At 40.7% G+C, this 23520-nt stretch overlaps 1 protein-coding gene across 4 annotated transcripts in view; it reads left to right on the plus strand.

Annotated features, from left to right (window-relative positions):
* The first annotated feature begins 14945 nt into the window (after positions 1-14945).
* Positions 14946-23520, plus strand: part of epha8 (eph receptor A8) — a 134693-nt gene continuing 126118 nt past the window's right edge. For all 4 annotated transcript variants that reach the window (XM_063474846.1, XM_063474847.1, XM_063474848.1 and 1 more), the window contains exon 1: positions 14946-15285. In XM_063474846.1, the coding sequence (XP_063330916.1) occupies positions 15198-15285 (88 nt within the window). In that variant the 5' untranslated portion in view covers positions 14946-15197. The remainder of the gene's footprint in view (positions 15286-23520) is intronic.

A 23520-nucleotide genomic window follows, 5' to 3' on the forward strand; every position in this document is an offset into this window, starting at 1 on the left:
CCTTCCCACTGTCGCCAAAGTGCTTGCTCATAGGGGGTCATATGATATGATTGTTGGGTTTTTCTCTGTATTTATTATTGTGCTATCTACTGTACAATATAAAGCGCCTTGAGGCGACTTTTGTTGTGATTTGGCGCTATATAAATAAAATTGAATTGAATTGAATTGATAGCAATAAGAAGCTTTAATGATTGACAGGGGAACTCAAGCACAGGCTCCATCAACGCTTACAGATTAGCATCTTTGAGAAATCACTTGGTTGATCAAATGAATAAAGTTTAAACATGTTTAAAAGTTATTTTGGTAATACACCACCTTCATTTTCATTAATTTTTAATCATTTTATGTGTGTGTGTGTGTGTGGTACATTGTCTCTATTTGCCTTTTTGTACATTCTGTAGTGCATGGTACTGGGCACTGCTTTAAAGAATAACTCCAATAAAAACTGCAAAGGAAATGGGAATTATTTTGTTGTGCAGTAATAAATATATATATAGAGAGAGAGGTCCAAAGGTGCATGTGATGGACGTGGAACATGAGCTTAAATAAGCTACAGTTTTTGATTTACACTAAACTGCTTTAAAAAAAATGATCTTGGGTGTATCTTTAAAAATGATTTATATGTATCATTAATTATTATTTCCCTTCTTTTTTTGATAGAACTATCTTTGTATCAAGCTTAGTCATATGCAGAATGTTTTACCCTCAGGTTTTTCAGCACGTTATGACTAAACTTGTCTCTGTGAGCCTACCTGTTAAGTGCAGCACCTCTGCCCCTCAACTGTGTAAGCCACAGCACCCTGATAAGAGTTCACTGACCTTTGTGTTGGAGTGGGAAGCAGAGAATTGGGAGATGACAAGCAAAACAGACTAGGAGATGCAAAAAAACAGAAGAAGAAGTAAGCAGTATCTTTACAGTCAGACGTTTCAGATACCCACTGTTGCCAGAGAGGGGAATTGAAAACGATTATCTCGAAGAAGCTGAATATTTCAGGGCATTGGAGTGGACTGTAGGGTGGGAGATTCTCACTAGTGCTGAGTCTGATCAAACAAGCTATCCAGATGAGAGGAAGATTAGATGAGATGATGGTCTCGGCGGATTCAACTGGCTGACTCTATGATTGCAAACATGTACTGTGGTTACTTTCGTCTAGGGGTATAGTGCAGACTGAATCCATCTCAACTTAATTTAAACACTTTTCTGTAGGGACAGTGTGTGCTGCCTTTAACCCTGTGCCATAAAGTCTTAAATAAAAACTGGTGTTCCCATAATAGCCAGGAACATCCCCAGCATGAACAAATACAGACCTGGTCTTGGTTCAAAAATTAGGTTGAGGACCTGTGTATACCATAATGGCATGGCAACAAAATATAAAAATTGCTCTCACTTATCATGGCACTAAAATTTAGCAAGAGGAAGCAGTTTGCAGACATGACAAGCAACAGTCAGGACTATAGCTTATATTTAACATAGCCAAATGTTCTTCGATTGATTGATTGTGACCTTTCTGTGGGAAGTGTGCATGTTTCTTCTGTATCTCTGTGGGTTTCCTATCCAAGTCCAAAGACATCCTTGTTAGATTAATAAGTATGTCTGTTTTTCTATGTTGGCCGTGTTATGGAGCAGCAACCGTTTGCCATATGTCAGCTGGAATACGCTTTAATTAAGACACTGAAATGATTATAAAGTATATAACTTAAAATAAGTACTGCTTATTGTTCACATAATGAATCACTCTCTTGTTTACCATAAAACTACATTTAAATCATCTGCCCAATTGGCATGTTTTGATAAATTCAACATGAGTTCACTGGCCATCATTTCCATCAACTTTTTCAAAGGGCATTTCAAAAAAGTTATTTGGAGAAGAAGGAAATTGAAGATTGGCTGAACTATGAACATTGTCTGCTTTTTCACTTATTTTACGTTCAGTCTTTATATCATAAGTCTGCACCACTGGTGGAATGACTCTTTATATTATAAGGCTGCGTACTCAATGAGTACCTGCTGATGCACCCTGTTTGCTCTAAGAGTGGTAAGAGTGTCGAGAAGGTTGATCGTTTTTACTTTACAGCTGGACCAACAGTCATTAAGTTTAAACTTTTGAACTCACTTTAAACCTTAAAACTGTCAAAAGGACGATAAGGAAAGATTTTGGACTCCTTTAAAGGAGGGGCAGATATGCCCCCACCAGCTTTTTCTGTATGTGTCTTTGTGGGTCTCTGCTGTATGTGCTTAAAGGCTCTACACCCTGAGGTTTTGCTTTTCTTGTTTTGCTCCATGTTATCTTGCTGTTCTGTGTATTGTGATGTACTGTTTTCCTGTTCATATGACATATAAATATGCTTCAAGAATTTCACTCTTTTCCAGAGGATCTTTTTGAGTGATTTAATTTTAATTGGATCTAAAAAGCTGGATCTCCAAAACATCATTGGCTAGATAAGGTTATCGTGTTGTCTTTAAAATTTGTGACCCAACAAACCATCTGCCTGCCTGCCTGCCTGCCTGCCTGCCTATCTATCTATCTCGATCTATCTCGATCTATCAATCTATCGATCGATGATCGATCGCCAGGTCTCAAGGGCAGCAGCCTAAGCAGAGAAGCCCAGATTTACCTCTCCCTAGCTGCCTCCTTTAGCTTGTCCGGGTGAACACCCAACCATTCCCAGGCAAGCCGAGAGATATAATCCCTCCAGCGTGTCCTGGGTTTGCCCCAGGGCCTCCTCCTGGTTGGACATGCCCAGGACACCTGACAGGAGGCATCTTTGTCAGATGCCCGAACCACCTCAACTGGCTCCTTTGGATGTGGAGGAACAGCGACTCTACTCTGAGCCTCGTTCCGAGTGGCCAAACTCCTCATCCTGTCTCTAAGGGAGAAGCCAGCCACCCTTTGAAGGAAACACATTTCTGCTGCTTTTATCTGCAATCTTGTTCTTTCAGTCACTACCCACAGCTCGTGACCATAGGTCATAGATCGACCAGTAAATTGAGAGCTTCGCCTTTACACTCAGCTCTCTATTCACCCCAATGGACTGGTGCAGCGTCCGCGAGTGTTCTCATCACTCGTGAACAAGACCCCAAGATACTTAAACTCCTCCACTTTGGGCAGAAACTCAGCCCTGACCCGGAGTGGGCACTCCACCCTTTTCCTGATTCTCATTCCCACCACTTCACACTTGGCTGTCAACCCCTCCAGTGCGAGCTTGAGGCCATCACCCGATGAAACCAACAGAAACACATCATCTGCAAAAAGCAAAGATGAGATTTTGAGACCACTGAAGTGAAAGGCTTCCACCACTTGGCTAGAACAAAAAATTCTGTCCATAAAAGTTATGAACAGAATCGATGACAAAGGGCAGCCCTGGCGGAGCCCATCACCCACCAGAAACGAGTGCAACTTATTGCTGGCTATGCGGACCAAGCTTCTGCAACGGTTGTTTTGCTTCAGCCACTGTCGAGCCACTTTCCAGCTGGCTTGTCAGTACCTATCAGCTGCTTCCAAAGTCCCACAAGCTAACCAAAACCGATAGGACTCCTTCTTCAGCCGATGGCTTCCTTCACCAGGGCTACCACCACGACAGTCACGAACCACCTTGCAGCCGCAGCTCAGTGCAGCAGCAATGGATGCGCTGAACATGTCCCCTGTCTCCCTCGGAATAATGTTGAAGCTCTACTGGAGGTGTGAGTTGAAGTTCTCATGGACCTGGACATCTGCCAGATTTTCCCATTGCACCAGGTCTGTCCAGCATCCTCCACCGCCACCTGATCCAATTCACCACCAGGTGGTGATCTTCACCCGAGTGCCCAGAACATATGGTCTGGTGGTTATCGACCTGCAACCTAGTGTCACGTGCACTTATGGACACCCTTTTGTTCGAACATGTGGTTTGCACAGAAGTCCAGTAACGAAACACCGCTCAGGTTCAGATCCGGTAGGCCGTTCCTCCCAGTCACGTCCCTCCAGGTCTCACTGTTGTTGCCCACATGAGCACTGAAGTCTCCCAGTAGGACAACAGAGTCCAGCATCCCACTCATGGACTCTATACAACATGCCCCATTTACCCATTCACACAAGTACTGTCTTTGAAGTACTTGTCAGTACCTATCAGCTGAACCATTCACACTCTGATGGATGCATCAGAGAGGAACTTGGGGTTAATATCTTGCCCAAGGATATTTGGCATGCAGACTAGGTGGAGCCAGGGATCGAACCACCAATCACCAACCTTCCGATCAGTAGATGACCTGCTCTACCTACTGAGCTACAGCCACATAGATTATTTGTGGTGTATCACATCTTTGGAAACCTAAGTTCAGTTTCTCTAGCCCAGGCCAGTCAGTTTAACTAATTGTGTGTCTGTATCATCTGGCATAATTGATAAATAAAGCTTGGTATCATTGGCATAGCAATAAAAATGTATGCTACAGCTTCAATCAGTGTCTCTCTAAAAGTGAACTAGAACAACGACAACAAAAAAAACTAGAATAAAAAATAGAGACTTTTCTGATATTGCAAAGATGTATTTATTTCTGCTTGGGGACATGCACTCACTGGCTACTTCATTTGTTACATCTTGTTATTACTGGATTGGACCCTCTTTTGCATTCGGAATGACCTTAATTCTTTGTGACATGGACTAAACAAGGTGCCCGAAATATTCCTCAAAGATTTGGCCCATATTGATGTGATAGCATCACAAGGTGCAGATTTGTCTGGTTTCCATCCATGATGCAAATCTGCTATTCCACCACATTCCAAAGGTTTTCTGTTGGATTGTTTGATTGCTGCACAGATACTGACAACTTTGCCTTTTTGCTGCTAATGCACCAATTGCAGAAAATATATTTGAGGACAATCTAAAAATTAAATTCAGTTATATAAACAAAAAACAGAAAAAAAAGAGTCATATGAGCTCTTCTTCATGCAGGAAATTATGATGTTCATTTACACTACAACGCATCAATTGAGTACAATGTAAGAATAACAATAGAATGAGAAGAATGTTTGTTATGAATAGGGATGGGTACCGGTATCCGGTGCCATTATGGCACCGGTTCTGACATAAACAGTAGTAACCAGACCGAAAAGCAGCGCACATTTCGGTGCTTTATTCGGTGCTTTTTTTTTTCTTGAGATGTCATACACTTTGGATTCTAGCCAATCATTTTACCTTTACAAGGATAGTAGGCGGGCCCAGGTACGTACGTTCTTTTAGAGCAGAGCTACAGATTAAAAATGCCCAAGGCGAAGCGGTCAAAAGTCTGGCTGTACTTCACAGCAAAAGATGCAAACTCAGCAGCCTGCAACAAGTGCTTTAAGCCCCACGCCCCCGGTACCGCGAGCAAAAAGGAGGAGATCACGTTTAATCGGTTATAACACGGGGTGAGAAATATAAGTCCAGACATGTGTGGTATCCACAGAAACCTCTGAATCTCAGCTAAAATGTCATATAAACCATTTCTACAACCACCAAACTCAACGAAAACAAGCCATGATTAAACGAGCAGTTATGTAAATGCGCACAAGTCCGCTAAACAAACAAGGCGAACCAGAAATTCTCCAGACGTTCATGTAACCGGCTAAAGAAAAGCTGGTTATCTTCCAGAGCTATCACCAATTCCAAACACCAAGTTTCACCACACTCTGACCAAAATTCACTGAATGAGCCACAAAAGAAGACCACAAAAACACACAGCGGCGCAAATGCGCTAAGACAGAAATTGGCTTACCGTCCAGATTTCCTCCGTTATTTTCGCCGGTAGCCGGTAGCCATGTGATTATCAGCAGTTACCACGCCTACCTAGCCGCATCAGAGTCGTTTTCCGTCAACAACCTCCATTTTAGACCCACCTACAGACACGTGACTGGACAGACGTCACATGCAGTAAATTTGGGCCCACGTGGGTTTTAGCCTTGGAACGTCTGATTGGTTGAAGTAACGTGAACGTGGCATCGTCACTGTGACTCTATTGGCTCAAACAATTAAAAAGAGGTGTCAATCATGCAAATTGACCAAAAGAAACCAAAGTTACAGCCCCTCAGAGTTTAAAGGGCCAGAGGCCAATTAAACGCTCCATGGCAGAAAAGGCCCATTACCATGTAAATGTGTGGTTAATTCTTCAAAAACGTATTTTTAAAAAAAGCATTTTTAGGCATGTTAATAAAATTAATTAATGTCTGCTCTTAAATACCTAAAAAAAAACAACTGGCATGGTGTCCAATTGTGTGCCAGAATTGGACATTTTTGTACAACGTCTGGATATTCATGTATTGACAGCGCTGTAATTTTTCACTGTTTCACTTTAAAAACATAAATCTTTGCACAGATGATGTTTATATGTTGTTACGGTTCTTATCATTTTGCAGAAAAAAAGAGACCGCTAAAAATAAAAACATAAGAGGTTTTTGGACGCAGTTTGTGTTCTCCATTCTTTAAGCACCGGTTCGAGCACCGTTTAAGCACCGGCAGCGTTTCAAAAGTACCGATTTGGCACCGGTATCGGATAAAACCTAAACGATACCCATCACTAGTTATGAATAAAACTTTTTTTGGTGTCATGACAAAACAGTTTTGCATTGGACACATTCACGTGTGTAATGTTTTCCTGCAACTGAAGTAAATAAAGGCTTCTTGTGCTATTTTGGCTCACAGTATAGCATAGTGACATCTATTAAACTAACACAAAATAAAGTAAGATACTGATGTTTTTCTGTTTTTAAACAACATCTGTCGTGCTTTTAGTGTCATTCTATGACTTGTTAGTTTATGCTGAACTGACCCGTGTTGGTTTAAATCCGTTTGATTACACTGAGATAAAATAAAAGGAGGTGAACTGATCAAAAAATTAAAGTGAGAGTGGCCACAGAGTCAGGGACTGTGCTCTGAGCCGCTCTGTCACTATTGCGCTATATTTAGCCAACACACACCAACAAGCCCCAAAACAGTAAGCGTGCACTGACCCCCACCATCTGCTCACTCTCTCTCTTTCACACACACACACAAGTATACAGACACACACCTTATGGTTTTACCGCCAACTGCTGCCCACAGACCCCCCAGGTAAACCCAGGTGGACTTATTAAGATTCGCGTCATGAGGTGTTGTTACACACACACACACACACACACACACATACACGGGAGGGGGACTCCAGCAATAGAGTTGTTAGTGAATTTGCTCATTATGGTGGATACATATACTGTATATAACAACAAGGCTTTTCAAAGACTTACTGTGAGAGCAGAGAGCTATGGGGAGCCATTTTAATGAGCTTGGATGTGGAATTCTGTGCATGTGTGTGTGTGTGTGCGTGTGTGTGTCGGGGGGGGGGGCATCGAAGTGAGTGTGTATATAACACATCTATCATGCATTTCTCTCCCTCACGCCTTCAATTATGGTAAAAGGACAAAATGACCCGACAACATTTGTATTGCTCCTGTTTGCGCTCACATTTATATTCATATTCTGAGTCACACATTTATACGTGCAATACCTGGCCCCGTAGAGTGCTGTGTTTCACACACTGTGAGATGGGGTTTTTTGTTGTTGTTTTTGGGGTTTTTTTTTATCCTACCACCTCCTTTAGCCAGAAGTGATAGAACACTTTACACAGGTGCACGACTGCTTGAAAATTAACTGCCAAAGATGCAAAAGGTGACCGAGACAGCAACTCGTGGGATTTTTCTGGATCTGTTTTCTGCTTACACATATTCGAACATAATGTTAGCCCAGGCACCAAGTCAAGCTCAATGCCACAATCCTGGCAGGTCAGCCAATCTAAGTGCCAGCCCACATCAGCTTATGGCTCAGCTGACACCCTCCCACATAATCATCTTGTGAACACTTTATATTAACTATCTGTAACAAATGATAAATTGATAGTTAAAACACCTTTAGTTATTTACCATTAGCAAGAAAAATAAAAATTAATATGTTTTCTTTTTTGATATACAGACCTGCTCTTTGTTTATATAAACCTACAAGCTGTTTCTCTCACTAGTTAGTTTTGATCCCACTTTTAAATTTTGATAGCTATTTATTTCTTTTTAGGCAGTACGGTTGGGTTAAAAAATGACCCAAGAGTGTGACCCATCTCACTCTTGGACACAGAAGTCTGATAGACAGTGGTTTTGGGTTCAAATAAAATAGTTTTTTTTTTTTTTGTACACAAATTAATGACATAAATATAAAATACAATTTTACTATTGATTAGACGCTAAAATAACTAATCATTACTTTATCCTTTATTATCAATTCCTATCATAAAGTTATACCAGATGACCCTTTAGGAAGGACTACTTAATCTGCTTTAGTCTTCCCACAGTTGCTGCAAATCTGCAAACCACTCAGCAGTCCACCTTAACCTCAGCTCATGTCATGTTAAGTCATAGCTGTTGTCGATATGACAGTATATGAGTATATGACAGCATATAGGATATGAGTGTTTTTCTGCTGCTCTACCTGTATATATGTAAATTCATGTAGATGTGCTCTACCTGAATTTGCATATGCGCACATGGTTCCAGAACAGTACCATAGAGCCTTGCATAAATTTCTACTGTAAATTCAATTCAATTCAATTTAATTCAATTCAAGTCAATTCTATTCAGTATTATTTATATAGCGCCAAATCACAACAACAGTTGCCTCAAGGTGCTTTATATTGTAAGGTTAAGATCCTACAATACTGTATTTTTTGTACTTTTTAACTGGTAATAAAAAAGTGTGGACTGAAATTTGTTCATCTTTGAACTCGTTTGGTCAGTTATCTGGTTACAATGCAGCCTTTTATTCTACAAATCCCTGGAGAATCTGACAGAAATCAGTGATTTGTTTTGGTGTTTTTGGCATGTCGATGGTGTTTAAAGGTTCAGAGAGCACTCTTTGCTCTGCTTTGGAAGATTGGAGCATCCGGGTGAAGATGACAGTGTTGTCATCGCAAGCGTGCAAGCCTATTAGACAGGCAGACTGACAGTGCAGCCTAGTGGTAAAGAAACGAAGCCTCACACATGAACACATACACACACACAAACGCTGCAGACGAGGGACAACTCAGCTATAGAGCATAACAGCATCTGAAATATGATGCACGTCCATCCGCATCTGTGTGTTTGTGTTTATGTGTGTCTCGCTCCAGCCAGACGTTGCACGTAGGCACAAAGCTCCCCTATACATGCTGTGGAAGAACCATTATGAACTCACACAGACACCCCTGTGTCTCCAGGCCTGAGGAGGGTGGAGGCAGGCGTTTGGCAGGTGCAGCACTGCCTCAGTTTGGCCTTGACACTCATGTCAACTAACCTCCATCTTCTTTGCTTAGTAGGCCAGCTGTCTGTATGTTCACACTCAACATTCACGGACAGGCCTCACTTAAAGCCTTAAATATTTTGTAGGATGAGTAATAGTTTACTTCTGTGTGTGTGTGTGTGTGTGTGTGTGTGTGTGTGTGTGTGTGTGTGTGTGTGTGTGTGTGTGTGTGTGCATGTGCAAGGCCAATCAAGCAGTAGCAGAAGAAGCAGCCCTGTCGTGATGGCAGCCAAGCTGTGACAGTGTTGTGCTGCCATGTCCCAGGGCTCACGGGGCGTACAGTTCTGTTTGGAAACTCAGCATGCAGCAGGGCTGGCAGACCCCTTAGCAGACCTCTGTGACACACAACACAGCTACAGCAGGAGGATGAGTGGCTGGCCCTGTGCAAAGGGGGACTGTGGAGAGAAATGCATTCTTTACTTACATTTATTTATTTCATAATTTAACAATAAAACATATTTGGACTGAGAAGCACTATTATTAACTGAAGTAAAGTCTTTAAAAACATTCCAATAATTATTTTTAAGGTTTTTAATATTACAATATTTTTTATTTATTGATGAAAGTCATGTTATTGTTATTATTAATAACAACTGTAATATAATAATAATGATAATAATTATAATCATCATCATCATAATGTGTGCAAATTATATTTAACAAAAATGTCTATTATAATCTCTTTTGGATTTATCAGTGGAAGAATTACTTAATGGTAGTATTAGTTATTATTTGTATTATCTCCATTAATAGGACTGACAGTTATGATATATCATTATTTTCACTGATACAAATAATAGAAATTAGATAATTAGTGACGGCAGTAGAAGACAAGTAAAAATAACTGTACATTGTTTAAACTGTTATAATACTCTACTACAAGTAATTGAAGCTGGAGTAGTAGCTAGGAAAACCAACCAAGTACAAGTAATTTTAACACTGACAATAGCTGACACATGACATGATATGTTATGATTTATTGCTAATATTACTATTATTTTAAGAAGTAGTACAGATGTAATAGTAACAATAACAGTAGAATGAGTAATCAAGTAAATATAATAATATAAGTATTATTTCTTTAAAAATCTATGTGTGGAAAAAAAAGAGGTGAATGTGCAGTAGTAGCATGTAAGCAGCAAGCAGGTGAATTCTGTACATTAGGTGAATTAAATAAGAATAGACAATATGAACATTTTACAAAATAGACAATATGAACATATTTAAAATTAAAGGAATTTGAAATGTACATTGTGCCGGTGGGTTTAGAGTGTCTGGAAGAGAGTCCTGTCTCAGTCACATGGATGATGTGAGAGGGCGAGTGTGTTTGTGTGTGTGTGTGTGTGTGTAGGGGGTGGGGGGGTTAGGGCCCGGATGGCTTGGGGATAGAAGCTCCTCTTGAGTCTCTCTGTCCTTGGCCGGATGATGCGGAACCTTCTACCGGATTGCAGAAGTTGGAACAGTTTGTTGCCAGGATGGGACGGGTCCTTCAGTATCTGCGCTGCTCTAGTCCGGCATCTCCTGGTGTAGGTGTCCTGAAGCGCGGGGAGAGCAATCCTGCAGCAGCGTTCTGCTGTACGGATCACTCTCTGAAGAGCTTTTTGGTCCTTAACACAGCTGTTCCCAAACCAGGATGTGATGTTCTGTGTGAGGATGCTCTCCACAGCGCCTGTAGAGAAAATCTTGAGGATCTCTGGCGAGACCCTGAACTTCCTCAGTTGTCGTAGGTGGTACAGGCGCTGCCTAACCTTTTTGGTCTGGACCTGAATGTGGGCAGCCCATGTCAGGTCTGAAGAGATGTGGACACCGAGATACTTGAAGGACTGCACCCTCTCCACTGGAGCTCCATTGATGATAATGGGCTTGTAGTCGCTGTGCTGACTCCGTCTGAAGTCCACCACCAGCTCCTTGGTCTTGCCAACGTTCAGCTTGAGATGGTTGTCCTGGCGCCAGATTCTTCACTTCATCCATGTAGGCCATCTCATCGTTGTTGGAGATGGCGCCCAACACCACTGTGTCATCAGCAAACTTCACAATGGTGTTGGAGCCGTGGGTGGCCACACAGTCTGAAGTGTAGAGGGAGTAGAGCAGTGGCGAGAGGACACACCCCTGTGGTGCTCCTGTGTTGATGGTGATGCTGTCAGAGACACACCTACCCACCCTCACCACCTGAGTTCTGCCAGTGAGGAAGTCCAACACCCATGCACACAGACGGCTGTTGAGTCCCAGATCCCTCAGCTTTGTGAACAGTCTGCTGGGCACTATTGTGTTAAACGCTGAACTGTAATCAACAAACAGCATTGTCACATAGTTACCCTGTTTCTTGTCCGCGATCTTATTTGGTTTTTATGAGCAACCAAGGATCATCAGTTACTGCTGTAGACTTTCTCTCGTCTTAATCTAAAACATAACTTTTCACTTTTATAGTATAATGTAGTTTTTGCACTATTTGTATTCCATGTGCTACGATTGGCATGCTAGGTTGGAGCAAAGGCATCTGTTATTATGCCCGTCTGTTTTATTTTTTTTCGTCTGCTTATATTTTTTTTAATTAGCTACAATTTTTTATGTGGAAAAAAGTAAAGTAGTAGAGTAAGCAGTATTATTATTATATTATTAGAAGAAATGGAAACTAAGAACAAAACTCTAATTATCCATAATTAATAAACAGAAAACAGGTTTGGTGCTATTTGTCATTACCAGTAGACACACAGCGAATGAAAGTGCACCAAAGACTGTATAGAAAAAAAAATTCACTACTGATTATTTTTTTATTTCCTTTTTTAGTGGAGTCGGAGCAAACCTTATTTGGACAAAAGTGCATAGTACTAAGCTAGCAGCTAAGATTAGCTATTTTAGTTAGCGAGCTGTTAATTAGTGGTAAGTAGCACACTAATAAAGTACAAGAATTTCACTTTGCATGAACCCCTTGAGTGGGTTGGCAAACTACAATATTTATGAGGTAAGTCCATTAAAATCCTTCACAAGGCACCGAAAATCCAGACATGGTGGTAAGGACTAGTTAGCGGAGGTGAGAGCTAACAGTCAGCCACTGGCTACAGCTAACTGTCTGAGCAGCCAGGTCTCTAATTTTAAGCCTGAACAAAATACAACTTTTAACACACTTCACCTATTGTAGAGTTGTTCGGAAGGGAGGAAACTATACGCACCAGGGTGTAAACATGCACTTTAATGCTGTAAGGTTGGAGGAACTGCAATTTTTGGCACTTCCTGTGTTGGCTTCATTATTACAGTTTTTGCCCGTTGCTTGAACACATTTTGCAAAACTTCGCTCATTGTGCCAAAACTCTAAACACAAGTAAACATGACACAACACTGGGAAATATACCATTCACATTTGTGCCAAATTGAAACTCTTCTCTCAAAACCTAAACTCTGCTATCAAAACCTAACATGCCTTTGTCAAAATGTAACTCTATTGACAAAATGACACATACTTGCATCATATGCAAACACTTTCAGATCAGGGGGAACACACTAGTCTACTTTATATAAAACACTGCAGTCTTTGATTTTCATTGTTTATTCAGAAGGCATATTTTCAGGAGACACATTTTCAAACAACCAAAAAGCAAATAGGCCTACTCAATATTGTACATTGCAGCACTGTACATTGCAGTACCATGAAGTCAGATAAAGCAAAAAACAAAAACAAAAACATAATACAGTAATAGAAAAAACACTATCATGTAAACACAAAAAATCATGACAATTGTGCATACGTGGGCTCATGGATCCCGCCGTCTGTTGGCGTCCTCCCCCAGAAGGTCTTCGAGTCATTCTAGAGACATACAACCACATATTGTCATAGGTTTGCTTATTTTTCTTACAGTACTTTACTGTATATACTGTATCATCCACTGTACAACACTGTACTTCAATATAAGTAATCATGGTATGTTTCACAAAAACTGCCACTTTGGCTGCAAAAGGAGCATTAGCACCCTGCAATACCCTGTACACTTGATATGGTAATGTGATATACTGTAGAACAGTGCTATAGAAACCATCTGAGTAGAGTAGAAGGTAGAGAGGTGAGGCATACCTGTTTTCTAGTCTGAATGTTCGTATTACAGATGCCACTGTGAAGCGGCTTAGATGTGGGTGGACTCTCTGCCCAGCTTCCCTCATGGTCAGGCCATGGTTGATGACATGGTCCACCAAAGTTGCTCTTATGTCATCACAAATATGGGTCCGTGCATGGCCTCTTCGACCTCTTCCTCCTCCTCCTCCTCTTACTCTTGCTCTCCACCCATCCATGCTTGCAAAGTTCTTGAAATGGCTAAACTGAGGACTTTTTGTAGTTGGCTAATTGGTGTTCAGTTTTGCAAGTAAGTGCATTCAGGTATGTATTTGAGTGGTTGCAATTACCCGATGTGTTTTGTATTTTGGATACATGTGTTTTCCAAATGGCACCCTGAAATTTCATTTTTGAACGAAGTGTCTTATGTATGAAATAGAGTGTAGTATGCAGGACCATGTGTGTTGCATAAAGGAGTAAGTGTGTTGCATAATTGCAACTAGAGTGCAAAGCAGCGCTTTTGCTTAAGGAATGGGTACATGTGTTTGAGGTATGGTAACAAAAGCTTCAAGTTGTGTTACTTTAGTCTAAGCATGGGTTTATAGTGTTCAAGCAATGGGCAAAAACTGTAAGCTCCAGAGGTTGGTGCTTCGTGTTAACATTGAAACAATAGCTGAGCAAACACTCTCACCTCAAGGTCTGTTCAGTAGCTTGTCTCCAGTTTTCAAAACATGCGACATGAGCGTACCCAGAACTGCTAAGGATGTTTTGTCAGCTGTATATTGTTAGTTTTACATCAGTTCACCGCGTTCACGCCTCATGAATGCAAATGTGGTTAAAGTGAGATTTGGCAGACTGACTAATAAAATCAATTTTTCTGTCAGCCTTCTAAACCAGTGTTTGCACGCACATGTGCCTCTACATGTGCAGCAATTTTACTTTACTGTGGCTCAGGTCACTGCAACACAAGCTTGTCGAGAGTGAGGGAAGAAAAAAGATCATTGATCTGGACAGGTGCCGTGATCTTGCACATTTCCCACCATCGCATGAATCAATGCTTGATCACAGTGCTAGAATAACAGTGCTTCTCACACACACAGACACACATATGTGAAGTTGCGCTGTGCTGCACCTGGTCATAGTGAAGGTAATAGCTTTATGAATGCAATATGGATGATCGATAACCGATCATTGTCCTTGGGCCTCGCAGACATGCTGCTGTTTTCAGTTTATCCCATCAGTCAGATATTTGCCACTGGGTAGGTGAGAGTGTGTGTTTGTTGGGGAGAGGCGAGCCAATGACAAATGAGGGTAAATAGAGGTAGAGAGAGAGAGGGAGAGAGGGAGGAGTTGGGGTGTAGCACTGTGCCAGCTCATGACCCAGAGAGATAAACAGAAAGTGAGAGTTGGCCAGGCAGGTAGGACAGGGAGGGTGTGGCGTTCTGAGAGAGCTTTCACTCCCAATGCCGCGCTCTAATTGGCTGCCACCGTTCTGACAGACGCGGCCGTCCCTCCCTCCCTCCTTCTGCCTGCCGAAACTCTATCTATGTATGTGTGTGTGCATGAGGGAGCTGGCAGATTGAAGAGAGCCACAGAGGCAGCCTCTAACTCCAACCCAATGAGCTCACAGCCTTCACACACACACACACACACAAAATCTCTCCTCAGCGCTCTGCTCTCACTCTCTCTTCAACCCTGGGACACAAGAAGAAGAAGGAGGAGAGAGCACAGAGAGAGAGAGGAAGAGGCAGTGAGTTGCAGAGAGGGAGAGTGAGGGTGAGGGAGTAAGAGAGGAGAGAGGGAGAGAGAGGCAGAGGGAGACTGGCGGGGTGTGAGGGAGAACACCATGGCTTCAGATCCGGGGCTGGCTGCGATGCTGCTATGGACTATATCACTACAGGCTGTGGGCACCTCGGGAACTAACAGCAATGAAGGTAAGAAAGAGAGAGAGAGTCTTTGTGTGTGTGTGTGTGTTAATTTGAACAGACAATTAAATAATGCATATAGTCAGACAGCGGGGATTAACTTCATATGTACATGTGGCGCTCCAGTGTGGAGAACACAGCGACAATGAGTCAACGCATGCACACAAACACATTAACAAATGTAAACACACACTTCAGAGAGGATGTCTCAACCCAGGGGCAAGACATCAAAGTTTGCTTCGCGGAGCAACTCAAGGAAATCCGCCTGATGTCTGCATGTGTACGTATGAACTCGTCTTGACATTGCTCATATTTGGCCGGGTTGCGTGTCAGCTGCAGTAACAGCGCATGTGTCTGCTGAGGGCTTAGGCGGTGACGTGAAAGTGTGTGTGTCTGCGCTCTTTTTTTATCTGAACTGAACATTTTTATGAATCCTCACTTGTGTGAGCTTCTTGAAAAAGTGTGTGTGTGTGTGTCCCCTATACTCTTGTTCCACACACTTTGTTCCCTAAAGCCCAGCCTGGGTTTGTTTTCTTCCACCCTCTTGTCCTTCATCTTTCCACCATGAGACGGAAAACTGTTGTTATCACTTGTTCAACTAATGCTGCGCACACACGCCACAGAGTCCCCCGACACCGTCCTTTATATTAGTTTGTGAGTGTGACACGGTCCTTGACATAGGTCTGATCTCAGGAGGCTGAGTGACAGCAGCGGCTCAACTGTTAGGGCCTCTTCTTCACCCCTCGTGACAACACTGAGCTTTATCTGCTGCAGGAAGACAAGAAAAAAGCAGCAAAAAAAGATGACTGTGTGTGTGTGTGTGAGAGAGTGTGTGTGTGAGAGTGTGTGGGGTGGGATTGCCTCAGTGGTGGAGAAGTATCCAGTATGAAGTTAAGTAGGGTGAGGTGAGACACGTTCAGTCCTGCGATATCTGCATGTCACATTTTATTTACCTCTCCATCCTTCGGCGGTCCCGTCCTGATTGGTGCTGATTGGACCACAGTGTTCGCTCATATCCACTTCCATGTAAAGCGCTCCCATTCTTCCTGTGCCTTTGCTCTTAACATTCAGCCCACGGTGACTGGAGCCCATTGCTGAGACATACATGCTAACTGAATTTAAGAACTTGTCCGTCTCACTCCAAATCTAAATGTAAACGCAAAACAAACAAACAAACAAAACAAACAAACAAAACAAAAAAAAAACAACGCTCCCCCCAAATTGGTAGAAATTCACAAAAGTTTCACTGTCCATCATTTTAGGTCCAAAAGTGTCTCAATCCACCTTAATAAAAAACTGTTGAGAATACTGGCGCAGTGCAAACCCATTTAAATCAACATGGTTTCATATTCTAATATTCTAATACGCTGAGGTAAGAGTTAATATTACAGTTTTATTAGATGTTTTGTCTTAATTTGACAGGAAATGTGGGAAAAATAAAAAATGATACAAGTGCATCCCTTTGGTATTTTTTGCTTAACAATGAAGACGATCACGTTTGGAAATCCCCCTTAAAAATGCTTTAAAGTAAATGTTATTGCTCTTATTCCCACTGCTTCTAACAAATAGAATTTAAAGGTCCCATTCAGATGGTGCAGAAGCTTAGAAAACACGGAAACAGATGTTATGATAGACAGTAAGTGTTTTTTTCTGGTTCTCCCTTTAGTACACTTAGTGTCTTTGTTCTGTCACAGCAAAGTTTGAAAAGCTCATAATAAAGCCGCTTCTACTGAGCTATTCAAGATCTCAGTCAGAGGACAACTGAGTCCTGCTCACAACAGTTCACCTACAAAGAAGTTCTCACTCTATTTAAAGAGGACCTCTGAGTGATGATAATCTATATATATATATATATATATATATATATAGATAGATAGATAGATAGATAGATAGATAGATAGATAACACCATCCCTCGAAATCCTATGGTGTTATCATCATTCATCGAAATAAAGACATGCAATTAAGCTCAAGTCAGAAGTTGATGCAAAAAAGATAACAATTTCTTTTTATTTCGGTAGTTTTGTCCGTATCCCGCTGAATTTAAAAAAAAAAGTATTTGAAAGAATTAAAACGATGAAACGTTAATTGTCTCCTTTGCTTTTCTGCAGTCTGACCTGAGGGCAATTCTAGATATTACATGTACATGGAAGAGATAGCTAGAAATATAGATGCAGATAAAGTGCTAAGAATTACATTCTTGAAAGAGCAGGCACTGCAACCGTGCAGAGCTCCGACTGACTTGAGTACGTATATCAGAGCAGGAGCCAGGGCCAGCCATTTTGTTTTTGTTCATCGTATTCATCCTGTGCAGATCCATACAAATGGCCAGAGGTGTGTATGTGAGGCTGCCTGCGCTTTCACACGCAGTGAGACTTTGAATTGTATATATTCAGCTCGTCAAACCTTAAGTGTCCTTCAAACATTGTCATTTAGTTACTTGGAGCAACTCTGTTTGTGTGCGTGCGTGGATCTGTGGTTAGGAGGGGTCAGACCTCGAGGAACAAAGAGACAAAGGGAAAGCAAATGATATTTTGACATCTCATAATGTGTCTGGATGTTCTTCAGCTGGAGATGTGCAATATTGAATCTTTCACCGAATCTATTGTGTGCCCGACAGCCACAGTAATTATTACAGAATCCGATCACTGCTGTTTTCTAGGCAGAAAAAAAGAGGAGCTCTAGGCAGTGGCAAACCTGCCACGATGTACGGCTTGTATGCTTAGCAACATATTTCATTTCCAGATATGGAATTTAGAATATCACGAGTCACATAAAGCAAGGAAGTAAAGTGTGAAAAGGCTGTGCAGCTTGTACAACTTTGTGCCTATGAAAACAACATGGTATTACGGTATTGTGGTAATAGTTTTGGTACACAGGCAACGCTAAAGTGAATTGGTTAAAAAATAATTAACATAAAAACAAATCTTCAATTTTAACAATTTTACAATTTTAACTTTGGAGACGTGATTTTCTTTTGACACAATTTAGATGCAATCTCGCAGGTGAGCGCTGTTTTTGATTTTCCTTTTAATCTTGAATATGACCTATAAAAAAGAAAATTAAAGAAAAAATTTAAGCGAATTATTCAAATTATTGTAATGAAGCAATCATTAAAAATAGCACTATATCTTTATCTCTAATGTTACGTGCTTTATCTTTAATGCTTGAGATTTTAATATTTCTGTGTAATATACAGAAGCCAAAGTTAAAAACAAAACACTTTAAGTAGAACAATTATTTTTAAATTACATTAAATACAGAGAATCTATATGATTTTGAAATGTTCCAGTGAATTATTAAACCCGCCAGCTCCTCTCATGATGAAATGTTGTGAAACATAAAGTCGTTTGTATTCTATTCCAGTCTTGTGTTTTTTTTCCTTGAAGTGTTTTTTTAATTTCCAGATTCTGATTGTGTTTCGGAATAACACTTCTTCATGCTTATCATGTTCATCACTTTTTTTCTGTTGACCAAGACAAACAAGCTAGACACTAGAGTCAGGTATGTGATTGGTCACTGGTCTGTAGGAACGAGCAACCAGAAAAACGAGGAAAAATATCCGTCTTTAAAATTCAAATTGAATTCATTTGCAGTTGTCTGGTTACACTAAGTTTTTCAGTGCTTACATGTTCAGTATGTGGTTTTTTTTTTGTAATTTTTTTTTCAAGTGTCTTGAAGCTGTAAGCTGTAAACATCAACACCAGCAGCAGACGCTCCTCTAACTTTGAGCTGTTTGCTGCAGAAATAATGCTTTCTAAGAATCCATTCACAGAGGAAACACTGACCTATTTTTGACAGGTTTTTGAGGGATGAAAATGACCACATTAAAGTTATTGGCACAAAATACTTATCATCTGTATTTATATCTGCCTCCAGAAAAGTCATTATAGGCCAAACAGACACACTCGCACAGGAAGCAACACATTTTGCTGCATCTCCCACATATTATTGCAACTTTTGCCTGTACGGGGGTGGTGGTTTTCCCTGAGCAGCTTATCCTGTCTGTGAGTACTGTCCCTGACTCAACTCCGGCACACTGTTTCACACTGTCGCATTCCCATCGAGGACACAGAGCGTTCCTTCAGGTAGTTGTCAGTACTGAGGAACATGAAAAGACCCATGCAGAGAGCAGGACTCACTGCTAATGAGCAAACTGTAGGTAGATGATTATTACAACATACCTCTGCTGCAGGAAGACCAGCTAGGGAAACGAGACCCAGAGGCAGAAAACAATGAGTCGCAGCCAGGATTATTTTTGCTTTACTTTTGAAAAATTTGAGCACATAATGTAAAAAAGGAAATGAAGAAGGAGAAGTTGAAAGCAGCTGAAGTGTTGGGAGTTGCAGTTTTTGCTTCTCTTTGTGCGATAGAAGGCAAAGACAAATTTTTGCTTGTGTGAAAAGAAAAGCTTTTGAATTTGATCACTGCTAGAGTCAGCTCTGCTGTTTATATTGATCTCTCCTCAGTCAACAGAGAATGTAGCGCTTTTTCATTTTTTGTCAACATCACACGGAAATAAAACGTAGCACGACTTGACATAATTAATAGCTTAGAGAGGAAACCTTTCTATAACACATTACAGAGTTAAGAAAAAGCATTGTTGCTATTATATTAAGCACTGAAGCTACTTCAGCTCCCAACATATACCAGGTTGCTGGAGAGCAATTTAAAGGCAGGGTTAGGGTTAAGTTCTCGTCTATGCCTTTATTTTCACATAGCCAAGTGGATGTTTCCTATCAGAGGCCCAAATACGTTCAAGAGACCCAATTTAAGGTAGCAGCATACAGTTTCTGAAACTATGCTTCTTAGCATGTGGCTAAAATGTACCGCTACCCGTAAATGGGTTCTGCTCTTTTGGATTTAGAGGGAGGAAAAAAAGAAACCAATAAAACATTGTTGCTTTAAAAAAAAGTGCTAGGAATTGAGCTTTGTTCATATCAGTTCATTTATATGTTTATTTACTTTTTATTATTTGGGATACCCAAAAATTAAATCTCATATTAGAACAACTTTAAGGCCAAAATAAATCCCAGAGACTTGATTTAAATTACTTCTAGTTTTGTATTCCAGTGTTTGCCCCTTCCTGAATTCCAAGTTGTTTATTTTATTTTATTTTATTTTATTTTATTATTTTATAATTTTTATTTATTTATTTATTTTTTAATTTTTTTTTATATTTATTTATTTTTTATTATATTTATCTCACTTGAATATTTCAGGTCATCAAACAAATTTTGATATAAAGGGACAATAATACATAATAAAATATAAAATGCAGTTTTAAATTATGATTAATTAATTACAATTAAGGGGGGGGGGGGGGGAACCTACCCGCACCTACCCGGGACTATGTGAAAAAGTAATTCCCCCACTTCTTAAATCATAAACTGTCACTGTGATTAACAGTTTTGAGATCAGTTTCACTCCGCACACCCAGGCCTGATACTGCCAGAAGTGTTAAATCAAGAAATCACTTAAATAGAGCCTGGCAAAGTAAAATTAAAGCTAAAAGAGCTCAAAATTCATCACACCTTGATATAAGGAAACAGACGAGTAACAATGTCACTGAGTCTAGAAAGTCTAGACTTTAAAAGGTTACAAAGATATGTCGAAGGCTTTATGATTCCAGTGAATCACTCTGAGAGTTATCCACAAATTGAGAAATTTTGGAACAGTGGTGAATCTTCACAGGACCCAAAATGATCAAAATTAGACCAAGAGTGCACTGACGACTCATCCAGGAGGTCACAAAGGAATCCTGAACAACACCCAAAGAACTGTAGCCACCACTTGCCTCAGTTTAGATTAGTGTTCATTATTCAATAATAAGAAAGAGACTGGGAAAAAATGGATCGAAAATCACTGGATAGCAAAAATAACACAAATTTGCTAGAAAAAAACAAAAAACCACTGTGATGACCAAGACTTTTTGGGAAAACATTCTGTGGACAGACGAGATGAATTTTCTGCAAGGTTTGAGTGCCACTACATCTCACGTAAAACTAATTCATCCATTCATCTTGTTCTACTTATTTTGGGTCGACTCGCAGAGGGAGGAGTCTAAGGCGAGAAGCTCAGACCTCCCTCCTCCAGTTTATCTGGGGGGTGCAGAGGCATTCACAGGCCTGCCAAGAGATGTAATCTCTCCAGCATGTCTTGGGTCTGCATTTCATTAAAAGAACATCATACCAAAAGTCAAACATGGTGATAGTGTGATGATCTGAGGCTGTTTTGCTGCTTCAGTACCTGGATGACTTGTTGTAATTGTTAAACCTGAATTCTACTTTCCACCAGAAAATCCTAAAGGAGCACATCCTGCCTTCAGTTTGTACCCTGAAGCTCAAAGGCACTTGGGTTATAGAGCAGGACAATGATCACAAACGAACCAACGAGTCCACCTCTGAATGGGTTAAAGAACAAATCTAAGGCTTAGAGTGTCCCAGTGAAAGTCAATGTTTTAAGAAGACTTTCCACAAGGTTTAGAAATGCGTTTATGGTCATTTTTGACCATTATTGCAAAATCACACTTGTGAGGTCAGACACTGATATTGGACAAGAAGACCTGTCTCGCAGTCTCCACTCTAATTCATGCCAAAGGTGTTCTGTCAGGGTGAGGTCAGGACTCTTTGTTGGCCAGTCAAGTTCTTCAACAGCAAACTTACTCATCCATGTTTTTATGGACCTTGTTTAGTAACAAGTACAAGTTACTGTAATCTAATTACTTTTTTCAAGTAATGAAAGGGATTACTATTGCAAAAAAGTAATTAGATTACTGTTACTTTCCCATAAGCACGCTGCATTACTGCGTTACTAAACCGTGATTCTGTTTGTGAGAGTGTCTCATGACAATGATGTACGAGCGTGCGACATCCGTGGCAACAATAGATGTGTGCAGATCAACAATGGATAATATGGAGTTCGGCGAGAGTACGACCATGCAGCGTTTAAAGCTTGGAAGTACTCACATTACTTTAAGTTTTATTCCGTAAAAAGTGACAAAAACATTAGTGTCTGCTGTACACTCTGTGTGGAAAGAAAACTTAGTTGTTCAGCGAAAAATTAAACTTCAAATCTGAGGTAGCACCAAGCACGCTCCCACAGGAATGGGAAATTCACAGAGAAACCCCCGGATCCTCCCACTGACATAACCGCTGCGGCACCGGGCAAACCTCCACCCACCCCACTCCTGCTAAACAGGTGACAATAGATTTAAAAGCGACTGCTGAATCTTTGATTTTATTTACTTTTTGCTGTATTTTACTTGCATCTGTTTGAAAGAGTGCGTGTAAACATGCTTATCCTTTACAGGGTCGCGGACTGCTGGTAACCTATTCCCATATTTATTTCCCTTTACTGTCAGCACAGTTTGTCCAAATAGTGCCCTTTTGTGCTACCTCACAGTCCCCTCTAGTGGTGGTCCTTGTGCCAACCACACAGTCCATTTTTCAATTAATCAATTAATTCCCAGGATATGGTGCAAGTCTATTCAAAACCTCATACATAAAACAGGTAAACTTGAACACAACATGACAGACTGATTGATTGATGAGGCAGACAGTATTTCAGACAATATTTTATCTTGCAAGCCTTTTTATTGATATTTCCTTCCATCCCTTTGCCACACAAAGCGGCCAAACTATATCCTGAAGTCTCATGCATCAAAAATACAAGCCCAGCCTCACCAATCAATCAGTCTGTCATGTTGTGTTTCTTTCTCACCAACACTCTTCTTTTGTTTGTTTTGCTCTATCACTTAAAGCTGTCTGGTCCCGATCAATAATGGAGTGGGGAGTATTAAGAGATATATAACACAGCTTTGTTTTAGTTAGTCACGATTTTACCTTGAAAACGAGGAATAAAACAGTCTTTGAAGTCAGAGTTTTATTAATTATGCTTTAACAGCAAATGACTGCACTTTACTTTAATGTATTGCATTTGAAGTGAGCATAAAATGTTCTTCTCCTTTTCTTCTGAGTTTGAGCTCAGTACAGTACGAGTTTACAGTGTCATCCTGAGCAGGGGAGTGCTGTCAGAGTGCATTTAAAAACAGAGAGGGCACGAACTGCTCCATTCCTTTGTCTGTTGGTGTGTCTTCAAACAGGTTGCTGTTGGCTGACCCAGCAGCCCCCCCCCAAACACACATATCGTTTCTCCCCCAGGCACCAGTCTTTATTGAGACATCAGCCTTGTTAGCCAGCTGTCGGCAGAAATACAGGAGCTTTCAGATCAATACAACTGGCTC

Source organism: Pelmatolapia mariae, linkage group LG5 (genome assembly GCF_036321145.2).
Source record: "Pelmatolapia mariae isolate MD_Pm_ZW linkage group LG5, Pm_UMD_F_2, whole genome shotgun sequence".
Classification (NCBI taxonomy): Eukaryota; Metazoa; Chordata; class Actinopteri; order Cichliformes; family Cichlidae; genus Pelmatolapia; species Pelmatolapia mariae.